Below are 24,551 nucleotides of genomic sequence, written 5' to 3'. Positions count from 1 at the left end.
GTAAATAGAATTATCATAAATTTCAAGAGTCCCTAAGTACCAACATAAAGAACTAACAAAGTGTCTCTTGACGGTCATCAGCAACCTTGCTTTTTTTACTGCATACTTAAATATACAACTAAATACAACGGATTTGCAGCCAAAGTGACTGCACCTGTGATTCCCAAATAGGGCTTCCTGCATGAACAACTTATAAACGAACCCATGAGCACACGAGCCAGTTTCTCAGATGGGATCAGACACTGGCTCCTATAGGCTGTTGCAGTTTTCAGTGACACTGTTTGTTGTCAGTTGCTCAGTGTGTAGAAACAGAAAAGTTTCCCAGAAGGAAGTTAAGGTGTTTGGATGGTTCAACAACCACAGGACCTTCCTACTTTCCAACAAGGGATCAGAGTTTTAGTCCAGTGGGAAACAACAATTTGGTTATGGTTACGCATGTGACATACGAGAGTTAAGTTTGCAGTTTTGATCGAGTGTTTTTGAGTGACTAAAGTGAAAATCTGTGTGAAACTGGTCTCTGTTTTAAACAACAGTATTGTAAGTAATTGTGGTACCTGGTGCCAAAAGGCCTGCCTTCCTGCACAGGGGCAATATTTCAGCAGACAATGTTCAACAGTGGTTAAGAGGAACAGGAAAAGCCAATCCAGCAACAACAGAGAGTGAAGTGGTCATTCTTGAAAAATAACGGTTTTGTAATGCTATAATAGTAATAGCATTACAGCCCATGAGTGACACTAATCCTAATTTGACGGAGCGCTGCAGCAGTGTATTCACCTGCACTGGGGTGGACAAGGAGGGAAAGACAGGGGAAACAAAGTGGTGTGAAGCAGCGAAGGTGTCAGCGAGTTAGGAGGTTGATGTTGGCCCGTGACCTTACGCAGCAGGACATTTTTCTTTGCCTGTGTGATTGATTCTTTTTGATGCACACTGGAATCTGGACAACTCTTGACTCGCAGTAACTGGTGCGAATATTGACACCAACACGTTCCCACAGCATCAGATAATGATGCTTCCTAAGATGAACGTTTACTGCTTTCCGTTTATGTCCCTTGGCGTATCATATTGGTGCCACATGGATACTCTGTCCTCACTTGTAGATGCTCCAGCAGCGTCACTACTTAAAGCCATTGGAACAAAGACGTTTTGTATTGACGCTACAGAAACACTTTGGCGTCAGTATAGGACACTCCAGGAGTGTCACCCTTTGACGCCACGGGAACCACCTAATATAGACACAAAAACCGTGTAAGGGTCAGGCAAAACAACTTTAGGGGGGAGTTTAAGTGACGCGAAAATTAGCAAAATAGGAAAACAAAGCACTCCGAACAGCACTGATGCAGTACTTCTTTACTGTAATAACCACCGCTCCACCTACCGCGCCAGTCGCCCCTGATATATGCAGTGGATTTATCTACCTGCAGATATTAAGACGCCAAAAGCTAGAAATTAAAAAAAAAAAAAAAATTCCAAGAGCTATAGTAAATACCTGGGGGCTATTTCATGCTTATTTCTGTGTAATAAGCATGAAACCGAGCTACAAAATGCAAACGTTTTCATTTCTACTTTATTTTATGGTAATATCGGATAGAGATGGAGGAGGACATGACAGCTCCCCAGCAGCGTCTATAGCCTCAGCACACTTTACATACCAAGCTATCACTGCATTATTGCTTTAGTAATTAGCATAAATGATACTTTAATTTTACAGTTACATTCTAACTCCTATGACCCTGTAGTTTTAAAACATTACCCCATGAAGTTGTCATTATGCAACATTGCCTCCGTACTTTATTTTTAAATACAGAAAATTTCCCTTTGTAAGCATCTGTCAGCAGGGCCAGTGTTGAGGGGCTATCTGTGAACACAGACCCAGGTTCACGTCTCCTCTCCCAGGATCCATTCTTTCCCTCAGCTCCTCCCCTTCGCCTCCACGGCGTCTATCGGTCTATAACACTCAGCAGAGGGAGCAGGAGAGGACGTGAGAGCATGAATGAAAAATACAAGCAATATAGCAGAGGACAGGAGACGGACATCCATGCATATTGGTGGAGAAATGTCAGGGCCCATAAATTTACACATTTTATGCTCTAATTACATTTATTTCAAAGCCATCGTATGAACAACAACCAGGACTGTCCTCTTTTGCTGTTGCTTACATTCCCAGCTGCTGCACCAAGACACCTCAATAACTAAATGCCTGCAAAGGTGTCTCTGTTGCGGTTTTATGATTGGGTCCTTGTGGTCGAGAGTTTCATAGACAGAGGTCCAGTGCAACAGTAGAAATGTGCTAATCACTGTGGTGAAAATCTGGAAATACTGTACTTAATACCACTGTAAGCGTTTGGGCACTTAAGAAACTAACTGGTTTTATTTGGAAAGAAATTTGTTTCCCCCTAGTCGCTCGTTTTTAGCGGCTCTACGGTTCGGGGGCCGCCTCTGTCCTAGTTGTTTGCTTGCATGCTGTCTCCCTGAAAAGTGAACATTTCGCTCGCATCTTTTTAAAGTCCCCATGGGTGTCATACTGTCGCTTTAATGATAATTACGCTTTGACAGGGTCAGAGCTGCAATTAAGACTTTAGGCCACGCATGCTTAAAATGTGCGTAACAATGTGTATGTGGTGTTTTGTCTCTGTCTTCTCTGTGTCGGAGATGGATGTGGCGACGCCACATTTGAATTGGTGGCTGGGTGGGCTCCATGGGCTTCTTTGCAGACGGCCCTTCGCACTCTGACAGTAACACTGGAGCCTGATTAGCATCACCTAGCAAGGTAAAAATGGCTGAACACACCCCGCTGCGTTTAAGGTTCAGTAGGTAAGAACACATCCATGCCGTGCTGGATTCAGATGCCCCTTTCATAACAGTCACATGTTTAGGTCCTACATTGTGTTTTATTTTAGCGTAGCGTCATTTACAGTCACAGGCTCAACAGGAAGAGATGGAGGACACGTGAGAAAAGAGATGGGTAGTGTCTCCACGGTAACGTCACAAGACAGCTGACTTTCATCATTTTAATCAGATATTCACTTGTCCACGCATATATTACACACACTCGCACACAAAGACTATGAGCTTCTGTACCGAGATGGAAATGTAACAGTAGCTCATTATGGAGCTGACACCGCACAACACACTGGGGGAATGTGATAATGGAAAAATAACAGAAGAAAACTCAGAAAACTCCCTCACAAAGGATGAAACAAAACCAAATGCAGAAACAACAACATGGAGGGAAAGAATTAACTAAAAAGTGAGATTGAAGTGGGGAAAAAAAAGGGAGGAGAAGAATGAATCAGGGCCTTGTGTGTCTGTCTGTGTGTGCGCGTGTGCCCCCCCCCCCCGATCTTCTCTGACTTGCAAACCACTTCTGGGAGAGAAGATCTACTGCATCCGTTAATCTCATATTAATAATTGATGCCATCTTCGCATGAAGGAGTTTGGCCTGGACTGTTGGCATAAAATCAGGCTAATTGCTATTTTAGTTTAGCCAGTAGAACGGTCTACATTTTAATTCCATTTAGCTACATCACTGGGATTTCCATGGCAGTCCATTACATGTATCGCAGATTATTTTTCATAATATACATACGTCACACCTCATGTAAGTGGAAAACAGTCAAAGTTTCGCTCTCAGTATTGGTTATTTAATTATTCCTTCCAGATTTAAGACAATAGCTGCTGATTCCTCATGATTCCTCATCATTATCTACTTGAAATGATTCCTTTCACAAACACCATAAAGAATGAATAATCCAAATGTAGCAGCAAAAGACATATTGCACATGAAACATAGAGTACAAATACATAAACATTAACAACAGGTAAGATTCTACTAATACACAATGGGTAACATATACTGTTGATTAAGGAATAAGACCAATAAAACCTCATATAATCATTGACGCAGTACAATATAATCGTTTTTTTCTTAATGGCTTTAAAAGAGAACAAAAACTGCCTTAACTTGACTCACACTTGGACGGTGGAGTGCACTGTTTGACCCTGATGTGGCAAAGTAAACACCACTGTTGGGAAGATGGGAGAAGAAAACTTGAGATTGCTGTGAATATAGTTTTCAAGAGGCTGCCTGACTTTCGTCAAGCGTTTGTCCTGCCTTAATATTCTCTAGGATGTTAGGGTTTAAAGTGACTGTGAACTCAGTGTAAACAGAAGCTCAGATGGGACAAATTCCATTTCAACTATTATGATCTTGTTCTAAGGTATAAACAATTTTTAAAATGGATAAATTAATACAATGGCCCCACTTTTGTCTGTCAGTTTGTGACATTGATTTGATTCTACTTTGAATACTCAGAGCTTTAGTGTAGTTAATTAGAAATCCTAGCGCTGACAGCGAATCATGTGCCTCCATCTAACCCTGTCCTCCAACCTCAGCATCCTTCGACTGATATAGTCACAGTTTCTCCTCTGAACATGTCCAAACCACCTCAATCTGGCCTCTCTGACTTTATCTCCAACACATCTAACATGAGCTGTCCCTCTGATGTCCTCAAAGAGAACCTCAACATCTTAAGCTCTGCTACCTCCAGCTCTGCCTCCTGTCTTTTCTTCAGTGCCACTGTCTCTAAGCCGAACAACATCTCTGGTCTCACCACTGTCTTGAACACCTTTCCTTTCATTCTTGCTGATACTCTTTTATCACACAACACACCTGACACTTTTCTCCACCCGTTCCAACCTGCCTGCACTCGCCTCTTGACCTCTTTTCCACACTCTCCGTTGCTCTGAACCGTTGACCCTAAGTACTTAAAGTCCTGCACCTTCTTCACCTCTGCTCCCTGTAACCTCACCGTTCCACCTGGGTCCCTCTCATTGACACACATGTATTCTGTCTTGCTGTGGCTAAGCTTCATTCCTCTGTTTTCCAGAGCAGACCTCCACCTCTCTAGATTTTCCTCCACCTGCTCCCTGCTCTCACTACAAATCACAATGTCATCTGCAAACATCATAGTCCATGGAGATTCCTGTCTAACCTCATCTGTCAGCCTGTCCATCACCAGAGCAAACAAGAAGGGGCTCAGAGCTGATCCTTGATGCAGACCCACCTCCACCTTGAACTCCTCTGTCACACCTACAACAAACCCCATCACTCTCTCACCTCTGGAGACGCTCTGAATCACTTCATCTAACTCACTCCAGAATTTCTCCTTCTCTTCTAACTCACATCCTACTTGTGGGTCATAACCACTAACAACACTGAACATCATGTCTTGAATTTCCAGCTTCAGACTCATCAACCTGTCTGATACTCTAATCACCTCTAGAACATTCCTCACCAACTCCTCTTTCAGGATAACTCCTGCTCCATTTCCCTTCCCATCTGACCCATGGTAGAACAACTTGAACCCTGCTCTTAATTTTCTAGCCTTACTACCTTTCCACCTGGTCTCATGGACACACAGTATGTCCACTTTCCTTCTGTGCATCATGTCGATCAACTCTCTAGCCTTCCCTGTCATAGTCCCAACATTTAAAGTCTCTACTGTCAGTCTTACACTCTTAGCTTTCCTCTTCTCTCTCTGCCTACGAACACACCTTCCTCCTCTTCTTCTTCAACAAACAGTAGACCAATTTCCACCGGCACCCTGTATGTCAACAGCGGTAGTTGTCAACCCAGGCCCCAACGGATCCGGTATCGAAGTCAGATTTGGTGTGAAAATCATAATTCACATGTTTAATTCGGCATGTGTTTTATGTTGGATGCCCTTACTGACACAACCCTCTGTATTTATCCAGACTTGGGACTGGCACAAGAAGACACCTTGTGGTTGCATTATCAAAGTTAATTTGAAATGATGAAAAAAAAACATGAAGAGAAATTGAGATATGAATAATCATTTACATTTTTAAGCTACTCTGCAGTTTGGCGCCTTCTTTGTCATACTTTGTGCTTTGCAGCTCTCCATGTTTTAAAGGAGTGAAAGGTCTGCACCCCAGACATGGCAGCTTAGTACCAGGACCCTTCTTCTACTGTGCCATGTTGTAGTATCTGCAGAATGTGGTTTGGTGTTGTTTCGCTGAAATGTGAAACCTCTTCCGTATGGAGCTGAATACTATATGTTGTTCTACAATCTGTTTAAAGTATGTGGCTTTAATGGTGCCTTCAAAGATGTGCAAGTTACCCCTGCCACTAATTTATTGCAACTCCATGCATCACATATGGTCGTCTGTAAACTGGGGTGTTAAGGTACCAAGTCAGAGGGTCCCACTCCTCTTTTGGCATGGAGGTTATGAGTTCGGATCACAGGACCATTTTCCACTTCACCACAGTCCATTTTAAATGAGCTCAGGCTTAGAGAAGGCGGCTGCGTTTTTGTAAACTATATATGGTTGTTTGCATGGTGAAATTGTATCTTATATTTGTTACTTTTTGTTTTGCAGAATCCGTGCACTTTTATTGCAGTACGACACCAAAAACTGAAGCTATTCAATACAGTTTTTCGTGTTCTTTTTCTGTTTCAAGTTACGTGTTATGTTTTGTTTTTATGTAGCATAGGTGATGAAATCCCCAAATCTCCAATTAGAGATAATGTGTGAATCTTTGCTTCTTAAATACATGTACTGGATGTATTTTATACCTAATTATGATGCTGACCTATTGCTAATTAACCTCATTAGCGCCACTTATTTTTATTATTGCTTTGTTATAACCATAACACAAGTTTAAAGTCCTTTGTTACCCATGTCCAAACTTTTCTGAAATATGTTGCTTGCATAGGTTTTTTTCCCTAAAACATTCAAACTTCAGTTTATTTACAATAATGAAATAAGTTATAAGGAAAATCATTCTTTTTTTTCTTTTTTTTGTTACATCTTATACAACATCTAAACAAATAAAATTTATACTCGCACGTCTTTTGTAGCAATTGGAAGTCTGCTTCTTTCATTATCCCCACGCTAGTGGTTCCTCAGAGAATATTTCATAGCACTACAGTAACTTGGGATCTGGTTCTTTATGGGTGGAGATAAAATAAACGGCAGACACGGAGCAGCTCCCTGAAGAAACAAGACACCAAAGACAAAATCCAGGAAGAGAAACGGGCTGTTTAAAAAAATCCACATCCCTCCTTCTTCTGCCACTTAGGGGGAAAAAAAAGCAATCAAGTTCTTCCTTTCAAATATTTAGAAAGCTGTTTGGTTGGAGAGCAGTTTTAATTCCAACACAGACAGGCGCTACTGTACAAGTGTGTGTGTGTGGGTTCACGGCTTATATAACTAATCCCAACACTCTTCAGGAGTTTGGTGTGTTTCCATGGGAGAAAGACAGTACGTGTGATTGTGTGTGGTTGTGTAAGTGTCTGGCCTCTGTCGTCAAGTTGGCCACAGCTTTCGAAGAGCCCAGAGTGTGCCCCAAGCACTTTCTTTACTTATAGTGTGTGTGTGTGTGTGTGTATTTTATTGTGAGCAAAAATATGAGTGTTAGCCCATGTGTTCTCTCCATGTGTTTTTTTTTTTCATGTGATTTTTTTTGTGTTTGTGTGACAAAATGAGAGGTGTTATCACAAATTGCTGCAAAAAATTGCTCAAAATGACAGATCTCCATTATGCCCCCTGGTACACACACACACACACACACACACACACACTTTCCATTTTAACACATAGTGATTAAAATGGCAGCTGTAGAACTGACGCAGTACAATTGTACTTACTGTCAGTCCAGTTCATTCTGTTCTTTTCCTCTGGTTATTAATCTAGCACCAACACTATGACACTACTCACACACACACACACACAAACACACACACACAACAGATACATCCCCCTTTGCACATAGCCATGAACCTGTTTAGTGTGTGTGTTTGCTGAAGTCATTCTTGACTTCTTTTAAAAATGGATAACACACTTTACGGCTCAGCAATAACAGGGTAGTAGTGAGTTAGTATCTAGGAAGTAACCAGAAGTACAGGAGTAACATTCCTGTATTAGCATGATAAGAGAGGGGAAGAACTTGATGAGAACGTAATAGATGGGTTATAGTTTTTGTAATAAATTGTGGGGATTATATTTATTGACGTATCAGGTTTATTACCCAGTCATCCATAATCTTTGTCTTATCCAGAGTTTCATTCATTACAAAGAGCTCATGACAATAGGTGGCGGTTGGAACATAGATCAACCGTAATTGTGAGTTCTACATTAAAAAGTAATGGACAGTTATAAGTTATAGATCGATTTAGGCAACTGGAGCTGCGCTACAGTACTTACGCGTAAATCGACTTTGGTTTTTATTCCAAAAGCAGGAAACATATTCTTATCAACATAACCGTGTTATATTGTTTCCAAAATTAAAATATCACTCCACTGTTACGTTGTTAGAAGATAACTCCAAACCTCAGTGCTACCTCGTTATTTTAGAAATACTACCCCACTATTACTCTGTTGTTATCTGGCTGTAACATGCAACAGTGCTACTCATATTTATTTCTCTTTTCATTTAATATCTCAATACTCCCCCTACTTTTCACTTTGATCTGGAAATATGCTCCTCCTTTATTATTGCACTACCTCCACAATCCATCATGTGAAATGGTGGCACAAACTTTTTTTTTTCCTGCTAGTTTTTTCTCCGCTCCCTCCACAGAAAACCATCTGTCGAATTAGATCAAGACCAAACACTGAGGAACTGACCTCTCCGGTCACACATGGATACGTTCGTACACAGGTACGAGAACTCCGACCTTACTTTTCATGGTTGGTGTGCTATAATAGCACAGCTTTGCTTGATTTGTGGGGCGAGCTGCAGCAACAATCAAGGATCAGAGTTGTAGTAACACCACCAGCAATGGGATGGATTCATATTCTACGGCTCACTGAGTTAGATCTAAACCTTATGGATGTTTTGAAGCATGTACGGAGGTTTGGTCACTGGGCACAGTTTTGGTTGCTATCGCAAAGAATAAGGAGCAAGCGCCTTTTGGGACTTTTGCCTTTGACCTGAAAATGTCGAGGCAGAGAACTTTTTCTTTTCCAACTTTTCCGAACTGGCCTGGTCTATATTTTCACGAGTCTTGGCAGAAGTTTGATGTGGACATGTTTCTTTTTCTCACCCTTTTGCCCTCTTAGATCTTCATGTAACTTGCTCATGTTTGCCAACATTTCAGGACTCCAAACTGTGAGCCTCCCTCTGGAACACCAGGAAACCTCATTTTGCTGTCAACATTTTTTAAAAATGACTCCATTTTAGATGCATAGGTCAAAAGGTTACAAGCAACTAATTGGCTTGGGTTTGAAAAAAAAAACATCACCTGCTATAGTTCCAAGCTGGTCCAGCCTCTCATTGGAACGAGCTTGTTATTATGAAGAATTTCTTGGAGTGGAATAATTTTGTATGAAGATCCTGAACCTTGCCTCGGTTTCTTGTACTTCACTTTCCTATATCTTGACAGCTCTGTACCCCCCGTACCCGTACCCCCCCCCCCCCCCCCCCCCCCCTCCTCCTTGTTCTCAGCATGCCTGAGAGCCGCTTCCTTCTGTTCAGCCAGGTATACACATATTACACTCCTCTCTATGTCTCTCTGCTCCTAACATTGTAATTATCTCCACCTTCGGGATCTCTCACTCTCCCTCAGTCTGCATGTATTGCCATCGTCATATTGCATTGAATCATCCCTTGGTGCTTTACTTGCACTTTTTTTTTATCTACCCTTCCTTTCATGCTTTTTCTTCTCTCTTTCTTTCTTTATGAAATTCCAGTTTGGTTTTGTCATTCTTTCAGTGAATTATGTGTTTTTCCCCTTTAACACATTTGTCAGAAATAGGTAAAAACAGGAACATACTCACTCTCCTATATTTCCATCATACTAAACCTCGTTTTACTTTAAACGTGTTTAGCACCTCCCCTCAGAGCCCTGCTCCTTCACAAGGCTCTGCTTTCATCTAAGACAGTTGCATGTTGAATCTCATGCCTCCCGTGTTTTTGCACATCTGCAAAATGGCAGGATACACTTTGATGCACACACTACATGAAGTTATATCCACATTTCTAGGATACAGTAGGTCTACTGTACTTATTCCCGTGTGCTTTGACATCTTTCTCCATCTGTGTCCAAACTGCCTGACACCTGGTTCTTGCCAGACTCAACTTTGCAACTTTCCAAGTCAAGCGAAACGCCTACACACATTAATATTCAAGTTCAGCTGCAGACTAATCTATAACTTGTTCCACAGTGTGTTAGCATAGCAGCAGGCCCTTTGTAATTGCAAGGGCACTTTAGAGCTAGCAAGTCTTCTACTGACCAAGTCAAAACAGTCACTAAGGCGTCTGAACAAGCAGCTGAATTGCCCACATTCGATGCCTCCATGTCATCCTTAGCTTTTTTTTTTCTTGTTTAGTAGCTCATACCATTCCTGAAAAAAACATATTTTTTTAACCATTTAATGAAACGGTTGTAGACTTTATGAGTCTTAAAGACATAAACAGCATCACCATAAACATTACATTTCTATTGGTTTTATTTAGATTTGCCAGTGGATAAAACCTGTAAAGGGCCCATGTGGTAATGTGATAATTGGTAAAATGTGGTAAAGTTATCGGAGCAAGTCATCTACTCCTCTGAGTGTGTTCTAGCTGATTTCACTCTTGTTGTGCTCTTTTTCTGCATATCTTTTTTAATTAACAATGTGTGTTCTTTTAGATGGTGCCTTTGAAAGATGACGAGCTTTAATATAAAATAAAATTCGGGGGCCTGGTGTGAACTATGACTATATCAAATTTTTAAGCTTTAGCTTCAATCTGTCATCTTGAATGGAAACATACAGTTTACAATCCAAACAGTATCAGTTATATTTGCCTTTCCATAACTTGCAACTGTAATAGTTTTATTTTACATTTAGTCATTTGGCAGATGATTTTATTCAAAAAAACCTACAATTAAGGATTAGTTACCAGCAGCAATTGAATGGTCAGTGTTTAAGTCAAGGACACTTCATGGTGTGAATCAGAGGAGCCAAGGGATCAAACTGCTGACCCTGCAGTTAGCAATCAACCCGCTCGGCCATCTGAGCAGCCGCCACGGGGAGATGGAGGACTCCATTAAATCAGAAACAAAACGTTTTGATGGGAATCTCTCCCCTGTGATGATCAGATGGATTGTACAGTTGCAGATTTAAAAAGGGTTTCAACGTATTTGTGTGGTTAACATGCTTTTCCTGGGTGTTTGGTTTGTATTTTGCAGAATGGTGGAATACTCGCTGGACCTGCAGAACATCAACTTCACTGCCATTAGAACAGTGAGAGTGCTGCGACCTCTTAAAGCAATTAACAGGGTGCCAAGTAAGTCACTGCATCACTTCAAACCGCATTCAAATGTACTGAACAGTTCTCAGCCAAAAAGCGAAAATAATCTTTGGAACATAGATATGTGTTTATCAGAAAAGTGTCAGAGCCAACGCTGACACATGTTCAAGTGATTTTTCTGCTGTTTATCAAATAACAGTTGTAATCACGCTGAAGGGAAAAAAAGACATTCATCAGAAAAGTGAGATGAAAGGCTTGTTATTCATGCAATGGCGTTTCTGGCTGTCGTTCAGCACCATGGACAGCTGCCTGCCAGAACAGCCAGCCCAGTGGCTTGGTCGCCATCCGAGGTTCTGAATAAGAGTCCCTGAGCCAGAACTACTTTGACTGTGATCACATTCAGATTAAAAATCAACAAGGCAGAGATTTTACCTGGTGGAGCAAGAAGGATTTGGCTTTGATCTGATGATTTTAACTACAATAGTTCATTTGAAATTCTTCTTTTCGTTTCGGCTGTTCCCTTTCAGGAGTCACCACAGCAAATCATCTCCATCTAACTCTGTCCTCTGCATCCTCTTCACTCACACCAACTAACTTCATGTCCTCTCTCACTACATCCATAAATCTCCTCTTTCCTCTTCCTCTAGACCTCCTGCCTGGCAGCTCCAACCTCAGCATCCTTCTACCGATATAATCACAGTTTCTCCTCTGAACATGTTCAAACCACCTCAATCTGGCCTCTCTGACTTTATCTCCAACACATCTAACATGAGGTGTCCCTCTGATGTCCTCATTCCTGATGCTGTCCATCCTCGTTACTCCCAAAGAGAACCTCAACATCTTAAGCTCTGCTACCTCCAGCTCTGCCTCCTGTCTTTTCTTCAGAGCCACTGTCTCTAAGCCGAACAACATCTCTGGTCTCACCACCGTCTTGAACATCTTTCCTTTCATTCTCCCTGATACTCTGTTATCACACAACACACCTGACACTTTTCTCCACCCGTTCCAACCTGCTTGGACTCACCTATTCACCTCTTTTCCACACTCTCCGTTGCTCTGAATCTTAAATCTACAAAGACCCAATGCAACTCCCTCTGACCTTCTCTGTCCTTCTCCATCAGCATCCTCAAAGCAAATACTGCATCTGTTGTTCTCTTTCTAGGCATGAAACCATATTGCTGCTCACAAATGTTCACCTCTGCCCTTAGCCGAGCTTCCACTACTCTTTCTTAGAACTTCATTGTTTGGCTCATCAGCTTTATTCCGCTGTAGTTGCCACAGCTCTGCACATCGCCCTTGTTCTTAAAAATGGGCACCAGTACACTTCTCCTCCAGTCCTCAGCTTCCTCTCACTCTCCAAGATCTTGTTAAACAAACTACTCAGAAACTCTACTGCCACCTCTCATAGACAATTCCATACCTCCACAGGTTTGTCATCAGGACCAACTGCCTTTCCACTCTTCATCCTCTTCAACGTCTTCCTTACCTCACTCTTACTAATCTTTGCTACTTCCTGCTTCACACATGCCACCTCTTCCACTCTCCATTCTTTTTTATTTTCCTCATTCATCAACTCTTCAAAGTACTTGTTTTTTTTCAACTGCCACCACTTCTCTGCTCTGCCTTTGTCCTCTTCATCTTCCTCACCACCAGCGTCATTTTACACACCACCATCCTGTGTTGTCTGGCTACACTCTTACCAGTTACCAGTTTGATTTATCATCAGTGATTTTTGTGTTTCAAAAAGATAATGCAAGTCCTAATACTGTATGTGTCAGTATACTGTGATGCATACTGTGATATTCTGTGATACTGTGACGCATTTGTACATTTTTCATTAGTCATTTGGTTGGTGCTTTTATCCAAAGCCAAATACAGTAGCTAAGTCGGGGAGAAGACATTGAAAGTAAAGTCCTTTGTAGTTGCAGTATAGTTTTATTCATCAATTATGATCAAAGGTTCGGTCAGTGAAGGTAGTTTTTACCACTGAACGTTTTTGTGTTTATTTTTAGACAAAATTATTAAAGCAAATTGTAAAGACTTTAAGAAGTCTGTGCTTGAGCTACTGTTGTTTTGCTGTCGTCTGCATTTCCCAGATTTTTATAATATTGAGGGGACCCATACTTTTTTTAGCAATTTGCAAAAAAAAGACTTAGTGAAGGTTTAATAGAGCCACTGCCTGTTTCCTGTTACAGGCAACCTCCAGGTTTTTTTTTCATTAAGTGTAAAATTCCAGCTTACATTTTCCACCAAATGTGTAAGATTGGATGTTATGATGCTGTTTAAGGCCCAACCTTGCTCGCAGGTGCCAGCTGATGTTGTTATTGATGCACACAATAAATGCAGCACAGTACTGATACTGGGCCACACCGTTGTTCATTCTGTGACAAATCGGCAGCTGCAGCACCTTAAATGCAGCATGAAACCCGACTGCCAAAAGCAACCCGAACGCCTCACAGTTTTGGCTGCAATTATCTAATTTTGAATGTTCTGTGGGCCGTTCATGAGCTGGCCTTGTTGTTTACGGATGGATTTTTGCCAGTGTTCAAATGGATTTGGTCCTGTGCATTTCGAACTGTAGTGGACACAAAAATAAAAATGGAAAGACTGAATATAAAAAGAGAGAGCAAAGAGGTGAGGTTTATTCTCTGTTCAGCCAAAGTATCGGATACGGTCATAATAAGAGTCTCATCCTGCGTAAGAACACACTGCATGGGGCTATTTAAATTCTTAAAGAGTAATGAGATCCATGGAGAAGCTGTTCTGATCCCGGCAATGATCAGATGTTCCTGAGGTGTTTTGAGAAACCCAACTTTTCACTTCCACTCTATTGCTTAGTCTCTTTTTGATTAGAATAATCAGAGCTCAGTTGCTTTTGTGCCTTACGTGTCCAAATTGCGCCTAACAGGCAATCATTTTAAGAAGCTATGAGCACTCTCTAAGTCGGATATTCTGGTGCTTGAAGTTAATGTTGTTTTGCTTCCTTTATAATTGCTAAATCACCCACTGCTCATAAATCATAAACCACAGTGTGCGTGCGTGTGTGTGTGTGTGTGTGACAGCAGCTGCTGGCATTTTGGTTGGTCACAGATCATGTGTGCGAATATCTGGATTTGAAACACAGCATTTTTACAAAACAAAAGTTTCCACGTGTTGATCTGTGATGTATCCAGGGCTTTAACTTACTGCAGAGTAAGTGTGAGCTCCCAGTCTCTATCCACTCTAATCATCTGCCCACCTCTCTTTTCAGTACCTGTGTCTAAAAAAAAAATGGAAGAATTATTTTAAAATTTCCTTTATCTCTGTGTGATCTCTGTGTTATGTTCCGTTCCATCAGGGCTGATCTTTAATCTCTCAAAACAAAGCTGACGACAAGAAATCAGGTGGTTTTGACAGCTCTGCATTTCTGTGTATAGATGCAACTTTTTGATTTGTTCATGGCATTGAAAGGGGAAATATGTTTATCTGCGACATAAGTTGAGGAGAAATATTTTGCTTTGAAACAAGCGAGAATGAAGTCACCAAATACTTTATGTAATACAGAGGATGACAGAAAAATAGATCATCTCACGCTAAATTGATCCTTTCTTTGCAGTTTATTTCATACCATCTTAATAAAGACACAACCTTTGGGCTAAGAAACAATAAAAGAGAAAAAGAATTCGGAAAGGAGGGAGAAACAACAGAGACAAATGATGAAAGGGAGGAGGGGATTTTCCAGCTCCACGAAGGATGGGCGAAGATGAACGAGAGAAGGAGAAGGATGATGAGGGGAGAGATGTGGGGGTACTCTGATGAGCAGGCTATTAAGATGATAGATAGAAGCCATTGTGAGGCATGGCAGGGTTGATGGGGCGAATAGAGATAAAATGAGTGAGAAACAGAGAGGACAAAAGACCAGAGAGGGGACAGCAAGATGAGAAAAGGGAAGTGATTAGATCTTAGAGGAAGAGAAGCAACAATCATTTGATTTTGATTTCTTGATAATAAGCAGGTGGGTTTGATGCTCGCTCACAATTATAATGAATCTAGTTTTATTATTAAGCATTTAAGGCATAAACGAAGCCCAGTGTTGCAAATTTCACTTCGAATCTGGACTCTAAGAAGACAGCAATGGACACTGCGGCATTATGTCCATTGTCAACTGTTGATAGTTACATGTGGTTTATCAAGTAGCCATTGATTTGTACCTACTGGCATAGGTGTGAAAGAGTCAAGGCAAATCTGTTCCACTGCTCCAGCACAAGCTTCCAAATGCCCCTTGACTACGTTTGATTTGTTTGAAGAGAATAAAGAAGCGACTGCCTCTTTCATCAAAGACAATTTACCACAGGGCTCATCTCAGGTGTAATTCAATCCCCAGAGTGTGGAAGGGACACAAATACAGAGTCAGAGAGTGGATGACGCATGCAGGGTAGAGTGAACGTGTGTGTCGCTAATGGGACGCTAGTGGAAATAATCCAAGCTTGGTTCCCACTGGCCACAGCTTTAAAGAATCAGCTTGTTTACTACATTACCCATAACCTTCTCTCAGGGGACAGCGAAGGCAACAGCTGGAAGTAGTTACTCTCTGTGCTGCTCATCTTCCTATTTTTTTTAAAATTTATCTCGCTATTCAGTCGTTTGCACTTGCCTTTTATTAAAAAGAAAACAGACCAAACTAAATGTGATGATATCTATTTTTCAAATAGCCAGGATGATGCTACAGTATTAATCCAATAAACGATGCGTTTTACGTTTCACAAAACAATCTTGAATCATTTTTTAATTACACGTCAAAAAGCACCAACACCGTCAAGGTTAGATCTCAGCTGTGGCTTAGTTCAACACAGTGTAATTTATTTGGATTTAGATCAACTGACATGACAAAATTCGAATCTTTTTTTTTTTTCGAAGCCCAAAAAATATTAGGCATAAAATATAGTGATAAAGCAGGTTAAGAAACATCAGTCCTATTTTGTCAGAATAACAATGCTTTAAATATTTTGTGCCCTTACTAGCAGTTACCGAAAGACAAATAATAAGAAGAAATTAAGTTGATTTGTCATGAAAAATGTGCATTTTTCTTTTGCTATGACTGACGATTTCCTGAAGCATTAATGAACATATTTTAGAAAACGATGCGAGACTTTCACTAATTGATTCCTCATTGTTCAAACAGATAAAGCAGCTGCATGTTTTCATGGAAATGTCCACATATTTAAAGTATCCAGGTATCATTGAAGGCCGTTAGAGGTTTCTGCTTTTTCACAATAAATCATGCATAACATACAAATCTGGGAACCACCTGCCCATTTACCCCTGATTAATAGGCAAAATGCATTATTACTCTATAGTACAGAAAGAAGTTAACCCCAGCGTTAGCTTTTCTGCAGAAGATCAGATTCAAAGTAATGGCGCGTGGGATCATAATTAGTGTGGAGATTGGAAGATTGATTTGCTAATTATAATACAACAGCTCATATGGAAATGGCAGATTTGGTAAGTTAGTGTGTCTGTGTGTGTGTTTGTATGGCACATGTGTACAGAATTGAGATAGATGCATATTTGTGTACTTTATTGTGTCATCTGTCATTAACAATAGAAAGACACGGCGCAAAAACAATAAAAACTTTATTGAGTAAGTTGGAATATAATATGGCCTCGCGCTTATTTGTTTAAACACACACTGAGCTCAGATGTGATATTTGAAAAATGTATGACAGGGTCACTGAGGTTATTCTATTTCCGCAAGTAGTTATATTTTCACTATTCCAAAATGTTTCAGTGACAAATATCATTAAGTATAATAAGGTACAAAACATTTTCCAAATGCATCTCACTGTAAAAGAGGATGTGGACATCACTCTGTGTTAATATGTGGCGACGCATGTGCCATCCTGTGAGGTTTCCCCTGTCTGATGGTGAGTTGGAGACTGAGGTGATTCTCATTGTGGTCACAGTGGGACAGTACAGTGTAACTGGCAGTTTGCAGCCTGGTGAATTAGCAGATGTTGCATGGAGCCACTGGGAAACCGTAACTTGCTATTAAACCAAATGTGTTTGGCCTAAATAAGCTTTTAGCCCAGTAAAATATATATATAGGTAACTCAGGTACAGGTAAACATGGCGCAGCCTTTACGTTATGGCGCCTGCACCCACAAGTGCTGCCTGATAATCTTGGCTATTTTATACAGTACAACCCGGTTGATTTCACACGTATTCACTCACCTGAAGCAAGAAAACGGTCTTTGATGTGCTGATACTCTGGTGTCACACAATGTTCCTTAATTTAACACTAGCATTTACCAATTTCCCAGTGCTAAATAGTTTGAGGGAAGGAGCCATGCAAATACACCTTTTGATGCATGTGGAGCATGAGAATGAAATGATGGAGTAAACCATCCCATCTTCACAGTAAAGAAAAGCTTCTGTGTGTGTGTGTGTGTGTGTCTCTGTCTCTTTAGGCATGCGCATCCTGGTGAACCTGCTGCTGGACACGCTGCCCATGCTCGGTAACGTCCTCCTTCTCTGCTTCTTCGTCTTCTTCATCTTCGGCATTATCGGCGTGCAGCTGTGGGCGGGGCTGCTGAGGAACCGCTGCTACCCGGAGGAGAATTTCACACTGTGAGTCACGGCTTTACAGTATGTCAGCGTGTGAGCACTGGAGGGTGAGACATGTCACATTCATTGTTTATCTGTTTGCCTACGCACACGTCCACTGTGTGTGAAGTTCTATGGCCATATAAAAGTGTATATGGTCTGTCAGCTCCCCTCTCATTACGTTCAGTCCCTCAGCGTGACTATGGAAGATTAATTACATCGTCTACTTAATTTACTGATATTAGCATGGAGGGAGATGAAGGCTCGCTCTCGGTCGCTCTCGCCTTCTCTTTCTCAAGTGCTAATATAATGATTCTGGTTGCAGACCCAAATTTGCACAAAGCAAATGTCATTATCTCACAGTCAATTTTGCCACTTAATTAAAAACTGACACTCTTTTTTTTTTTTCACCCAGCAATCCTCTCTATCTCAAAGAAACACCAACACCACCATCACCTATTATACATTTTGAGATTATTTTAACATGGATGTTTCCAGGGGTGGAAAAACCAAACAACTTAGGTGTGTTTTCATCACTCAACATACAAACGGAGAAGAAATGTGTCAGGTTTAACAAGCCAAACGAGTAGTTGATGTGCTCTGTGGAGGTTGTTGGTGACGCCGCCAACTGTTGACCTGGGGGTTTTCTGCAGTTCTTGTAAAGCTCCTGTCATTATGTTGCTGTTTTTTATTGGTGACCCAATCTGTGCTATACTTCATAGTGACATCCCAAGAATAAAACCAAGAGTCATTTGGAACAAAGAATCTCACAGGTTGTCAATAGCTATATTCACAAAACAATAGGTGTAATTATCATCAAACTTTGCATCCAGTATTTGATCTAAATCTAAATGTCTTCAATTTGTTTTCTTTTTTTTTTTTTAGATTTTCACTCGCCCTCCTCTTTGTGGTAAACTCTTTGTACTGCATCTAGCTCAGTGAATGACTGGCAGCGTGTCCTGCTTGTGCCCTGCTTCTTACCCAGTGTTAGAAGCGTGACCACCAAAGATAAGCTGGTATCACTAAAGTGTGGATAGATCTTTTGTATCGCCGTGGCTGTGGGCTGTTTACTTGGTGAAAGTCTCAGAAATTCAATTACTCTTCTGTCATGTTGTTTCGGAGACAGGGGAGTGCAAATACTGTTGTTGATTGAGTCTGGCTAGAGTCTCGCTCTCTGCTTGCGTTCTTCAGCGCTACAGAGATTGTTCTTGTTTGTGTGTTTGTCTGCGTTACGTTCTTTGCTGCATCTGTTTCGGGCAGAGAAGCAGAACCGGCAGCTGTCACTCAGATGTCAACATCTTTCACCTTCTGCCTGTAAAATTCTGCACCTTTTGGTGATTTGCTGGTTTGGATGAAATCCTCACACACAAACAAAAGAAAACCAAAAAAAAAATTCCCTGCAAGATGACTTAAGTGATAGGATATGAGGTAATGTTAAGGGTGAATGGCTTTGTGTCTCGTTAATTTTAGGCAAAGATAATTTTCAGTAAACGGCAAAGGAGCACAACATGTTTGATGTCATATCATATCAATATACGGTGTTGCTCTCTCCCCAAGAAGCCGATCATATTGTCAGTATCAGCTGTATTATTATTGTTATTACGCTATCATTATTATTGTTATCAGCAGTTTTATTGATTTCCTGCTAATGTGACTTGTAGCCGCAAAGATATTGTTGAATAGGGCTGCTGTCATTTATACTATTATCACAAAATATTGGTAAATATAGTAACAGTATCACACTATTTATTTGGAAAAGGTTACTTGCAGTTTTAGCCCAATTTAAAACAAGCCTAAATGTTTTTAATGCAACTGACTGTATCCATTTTGTCCATCATTACAAACGGCATCCCATGTTTTTTGTGCTGTGATTTCCTAAAATGATCCTGGGAAGTGTCCCTGAAAACTAAAGAATGGAGCTTAATACACATTTGTTCTTTGAAGGTTGTTAGATGTGTTTCTAAGCGATGCTACACTATATGAAGGAGTTACCTTAAAGGAACAGCTCAGTTGGAAACCGTGTCCCCCATGAACTGCGTGTTGGGTACATTTCACACATGTGCCTGTTCATGGGACATGTTCTGAAACCCGCGGGATATATAACCCCACTCTAGCAGTTGATTTGGAATTAATTTCCTGTTGGTTTTGTTCAAGGTAATTAGAAAAATTCATCAGCTCCACTGCACAGCTTAACAGACACACTGACAAGATTGTGTAGCTCTTCATAAAACATCGATTTACAGTACAGTTGAACTTGCTTTGAGAGGTTTTGTGTTTACCTGGATCACGCAGATTTAAAGGAAATAGAAGTAAGAAAAGATTTGCATCCACCGCTGATCATCAGTAAGGATTTCAAATTGTCACCATGTCCCCTGGTAACAGCAAGGCAAATAAGCAAGTCAAAATTAGTAGCTGGAAGCTTTACAGGTGTTGTTTGTATTTCTATGATTAAGAGTACAGCTAATACCCGTATAAAAACACAGAGCTCAGACAATAACTGGGATTGTGTCTGTGGTGAGCGAGAGCCCGTGGAGACCAAATCCGCAGCCAAGCGTTTGATTAGAATGGTTTGGCTGCGCGAGGAAGTGGGCTGGAAGGCGCCTCACACTGCCGAGCCCAGAGAGAAAATAATGATCTGATGAGAGGCTTTAGGGTAGGCCATCACCATGGAAACCAGATCAGAGATGAGAGAGGGAGGGAATGTAATCGCGGGATGTCCTGATGCACCTGAAATAATTTAATTAACACAGTCCATTGTCGAGGAAACGTGCACACAAGCTGTTACGTAACTCAAGCTGCAACCGAGAGTGTTTCCAGAAGCAATGGCCGGGAGAATAAAACGCACATCTTTGGCTGACGCCTTCGCTGTCAGGAGTCCAGCATCTCCTCAGGTGTGACGTGACTGCTGTCTGTCTGTAGTGGCCAACACAATAACCTCAATTTACAGAGACCCCCTCTAGATGTCCGGTCTGATAATGAGCCATGCTGTGACTTAAGCCGTCGCTGCGCGTTGCCTCGATCACACGCAGAGTGTTGGCATTTGTGAACGAGGTCTTTTTTTTTATGACGGAAACAAGATGAGGACATGGAGACCAGGTGAAAAACGCCCAGGGCGTCTCTGGAAGCGTAACTGACATGTAATAAAGGCCGCAGTGTGTCTCAGATAGGTGGGACTTTGTAATAGGTTCCATTCAGCGCAGCACAAAAGAGAGACAGTCACGGGAAGACACGACACTGACTGATTGAGAGACAGGGTAGTGCTTACAATGCAGCATCTACTGAGCCTTCTCAAATACCAGGTCAGATGTAATTGCTAACCAGCGTCTGCATTCATCTGTATCTCTTTCACTGCTCTGCCCTTTAAATAGCAACTCGCTCTCAGATTAAAGTTAGACCTTTGTGGTCTCCGTCTTTAAGCCTCTTCCCTGCTCTTTTTGTAATGTCAAGTTATTGCATTTAATCTTTTCTTCTTTTTTTTTTTTGGTACTCCGCTTTGTTTTTCTTCTCTCCATCTTACTTTCAGTTTTTACGCCTCCGCGCGGGAGACAACTGTGGCCGGTGGCACTACTACTAAGATCCGCTTGTCTTATTATTGCGGTTATTGCGATATCTGAGAAAATGCTTCAGGGAATTTCATACAATTTGGCACAAATGTCCAACTGGACTTAAGGATGAACTGATTACATTTTCATGGACAAAGGTCAAAGCCACTATGACCTCATGTCTGTCTTTTCTGTCCATACCAATGTTGTGATTGCAATATCACAGCCTTCAGGGCATTTCTAACAATGTGGGACAAATGTCAACCTGCACTTAAAGATGAACTGATTCGATTGTCCTACCAATATATCTGAAAAATGCTAATGGGAATTACATTACATCTTCCCTTCATGCACAAACATGAACACGCGTGATGTCCACGTGAATTGATTTTTTTTTTTTTTCCCTTTTAGAATTCATCAGCATCCAGCATCATTCTTCCTTTTGTGTTCGTTCTTCTTACTTATCTTTCATTTTCTTTCTTCCTCACTGGATTCCACTTATTCCCAGCGTCGCTTTATCTCCTGCCTCCTTCCCTTTCTCAGTGCATTTCATTCACTTCTATGTCCGTCATCTCTTCATTCACTGTCATGCTTTTAAAGCTCAGCATTTCTTTTTAATTTGCTTCACTAAAAGCTAGAAAGGGATTCTTAGTGCATCACAGACTCTAATCCCGAGTCTGATGATTCCTGCATCTGTCTCGCTGTAGACGTCCCAACACATCAAGTCAACCACAACAACTAACACTGATGAAATTGGATTGATCAAATGCTTTGCTTTGCTCCATGTTGCCTCACCTTATCCGTTAGTGGTTGAACTTTTAACACCGTTTAAAAACTACTACACACTGGTAATTGAATGCAGTTGAATACTTTGTAGTTCTCATATCTCTCAACGAATTAGTAGGAACATGACTGTACTCATCACTTTCTCCATAAACAATTTCAGCCCCATGGGCATCAGCCTCCCTCGGCCCTACTACATGGCTGACGAGGATGATGAGCGACCCTTCATATGCTCCCTGCCAGTTGACAACGGTATCATGTCCTGCTCTGATGTCCCAGCCCGTCGCGAGGGTGGCAGGACGTGCTGCCTGGACAAAGATGACGCCCTGTACCGCCAGTCGCTGGGCCTCAGCCCGGAGCCTCTGGCTAATGGCAGCGTCAGTGTAGCGGGGCTGTGTGTCAACTGGAACCAATACTACACCAGGTGCCAGACTGGGCACAGTAACCCTCACAAAGGAGCCATCAACTTTGACAACATTGCCTATGCCTGGATTGTCATCTTCCAGGTGGGATTTCTAGTGAACCTAATGGTCAAGAAAAAGTTCAACTTTCACTGTAGCACTAGTATGAGAATCTAGATCAGTTCACTGTGTTCTGCCCAACCCTCGTTTTGCCTGCTCTGCTGTGATTAGCTACACTCTGCCACGCTCTGTCCAGCAATTCCAGTAGTCCGGATTATGAAATTACATTCGATGAAAATAAACAAGCAAATCAAGCTGAAATAATTGGAATTCCCTCTCCACGTTAAAATTAGCTTTAGAGTATATGTACAGCATAGCATAGTTAGTGATAATATTTCAAACAGTCACATACAGTATTTTTAATTTTCACTTAACCACATTGATATATATTAAAATATTTTTTTTTTGATATTTAGAAATATATACAAATTTGCTCTTTCTCATTCCTGTCTGTAAGTATAAGACTTCAGTCTGACAGTGTTGCCAGATGGGAAATGAAAATTATCCTACTGTTTCTTTAAAATTATAACATTTTCAATTTTGACTATCATATGTGCTACAACAACTTGCCAGGACCGTGCAATTAAAAACAAAGCTAAGCAAAGAGGCTCGACGTCAATGTCTGCCGCAGCGACCGCTTTGGCCTCGTTCCCAGCAACAGGTTGAACCCATCCCTTAGACGTAGGATCAAACTCCCAGGCAGGGTGGTAATGCTGCTGTGCGCAGCGGCGTTGCTTTGCCTTCTTACAGGTGTCCGGGTCTGTGCTGCCGGACTTTTTTCTTTGGGTACTTTTTTTCCCTCCGATTCCAAACTGGTGTTCGCTGCTCAGGTGATTGGCAGTGAGGAGGAGCCAGCCAGGTATAAGCAGGCATCAGTTTCTGGTGATGTGTGGAGCTTTACTTTTTAAAAAGTATTTATCGTATACGGTCTCATATACAGCAGGCGACACCGGTCCAAAATAAAATAATAAAATAAACAGTTTTTCTGTACAAATACTAATACTTTTGTTTTGTTTTTTTACTTAGGTAATCACTTTGGAGGGCTGGGTGGAGATCATGTACTATGTAATGGATGCTCATTCCTTCTACAACTTCATCTACTTCATCCTCCTGATTATTGTAAGTCACATGGTCACACTACACATTTAGATATCTGTATTAATACTCTCATATGGAATTAAACACACGTCACTACCTTTTTAAAAGGATTTAACTGGTTTTCTTTTTCACGTGGTCATGATGAGATCCCATCATTAAAGTTGAAAACGATCATCGAGCACCGTTACACAGCCTAAGTCCACATTCTCTACTGGCGAAGTTGTATCTTCTCAACTCAGTCATCTTCCATTTTGTTGCCAAGCTACACATGACAGCAGTGAAACGCTGTCCCTTGTCTCACTCTCTCTCTTGCTTTTACTCGTGCACATAAACACACACACACACACACACACACACACACACACACACACACACACACACACACACACACCAGGCTATCAGCCTGATAGTGAAAGCTAAGCTGAAATCCCTGAAGAATACCCCTCTATGTTCTGATAAAACACTTTCTAGTTCCCGGGTGTGTATGTGAGTGTGTCTATATGCTGTATGTATGTTTGCGAGTGTCTTCTCCTCACTATATTCTTTCTTTAGCCTGTCAGATAGTATGTGTGCGTGGAAGTGTTATCATAATGTGCTGCGACTGCCGGTCCCAGTTCCTTCCCTAACCCAGGGGCTGTCTTGTATTTTTATTACACTTTTAATTGCCTGCCTTCAGATTCAGACACAAGCTCAGCCTCTCTCTGACTCCCCCTGTCTCACCAATAACCCCTTCTTCTTTTATTCCCTGCACCTGTCTGTCTCCTTAAATCTGTCAGTCTCTGCTCCCTGACACCTGACCTTTCTTAGACTTTTCCGCCATCTATCAAT

The 24,551-nt window shown here is 41.3% G+C and overlaps 1 protein-coding gene across 1 annotated transcript in view; it reads left to right on the top strand.

The window, feature by feature from the left end:
• Positions 1–24,551, top strand: part of LOC137124276 (voltage-dependent T-type calcium channel subunit alpha-1I-like) — a 179,138-nt gene that overhangs the window by 81,353 nt on the left and 73,234 nt on the right. The window contains exons 5-8 of the mRNA XM_067499102.1: positions 11,196–11,293; positions 17,704–17,863; positions 22,328–22,670; positions 23,652–23,744. Coding sequence (XP_067355203.1) covers positions 11,196–11,293; positions 17,704–17,863; positions 22,328–22,670; positions 23,652–23,744 — 694 coding nt within the window. The remainder of the gene's footprint in view (positions 1–11,195; positions 11,294–17,703; positions 17,864–22,327; positions 22,671–23,651; positions 23,745–24,551) is intronic.

Source organism: Channa argus, chromosome 3 (genome assembly GCF_033026475.1).
Source record: "Channa argus isolate prfri chromosome 3, Channa argus male v1.0, whole genome shotgun sequence".
In the NCBI taxonomy this organism is placed as follows: Eukaryota; Metazoa; Chordata; class Actinopteri; order Anabantiformes; family Channidae; genus Channa; species Channa argus.
The sequence above is the reverse complement of the archived record's forward strand: the minus strand, read 5'-3'. Positions and strand labels throughout refer to the sequence as shown.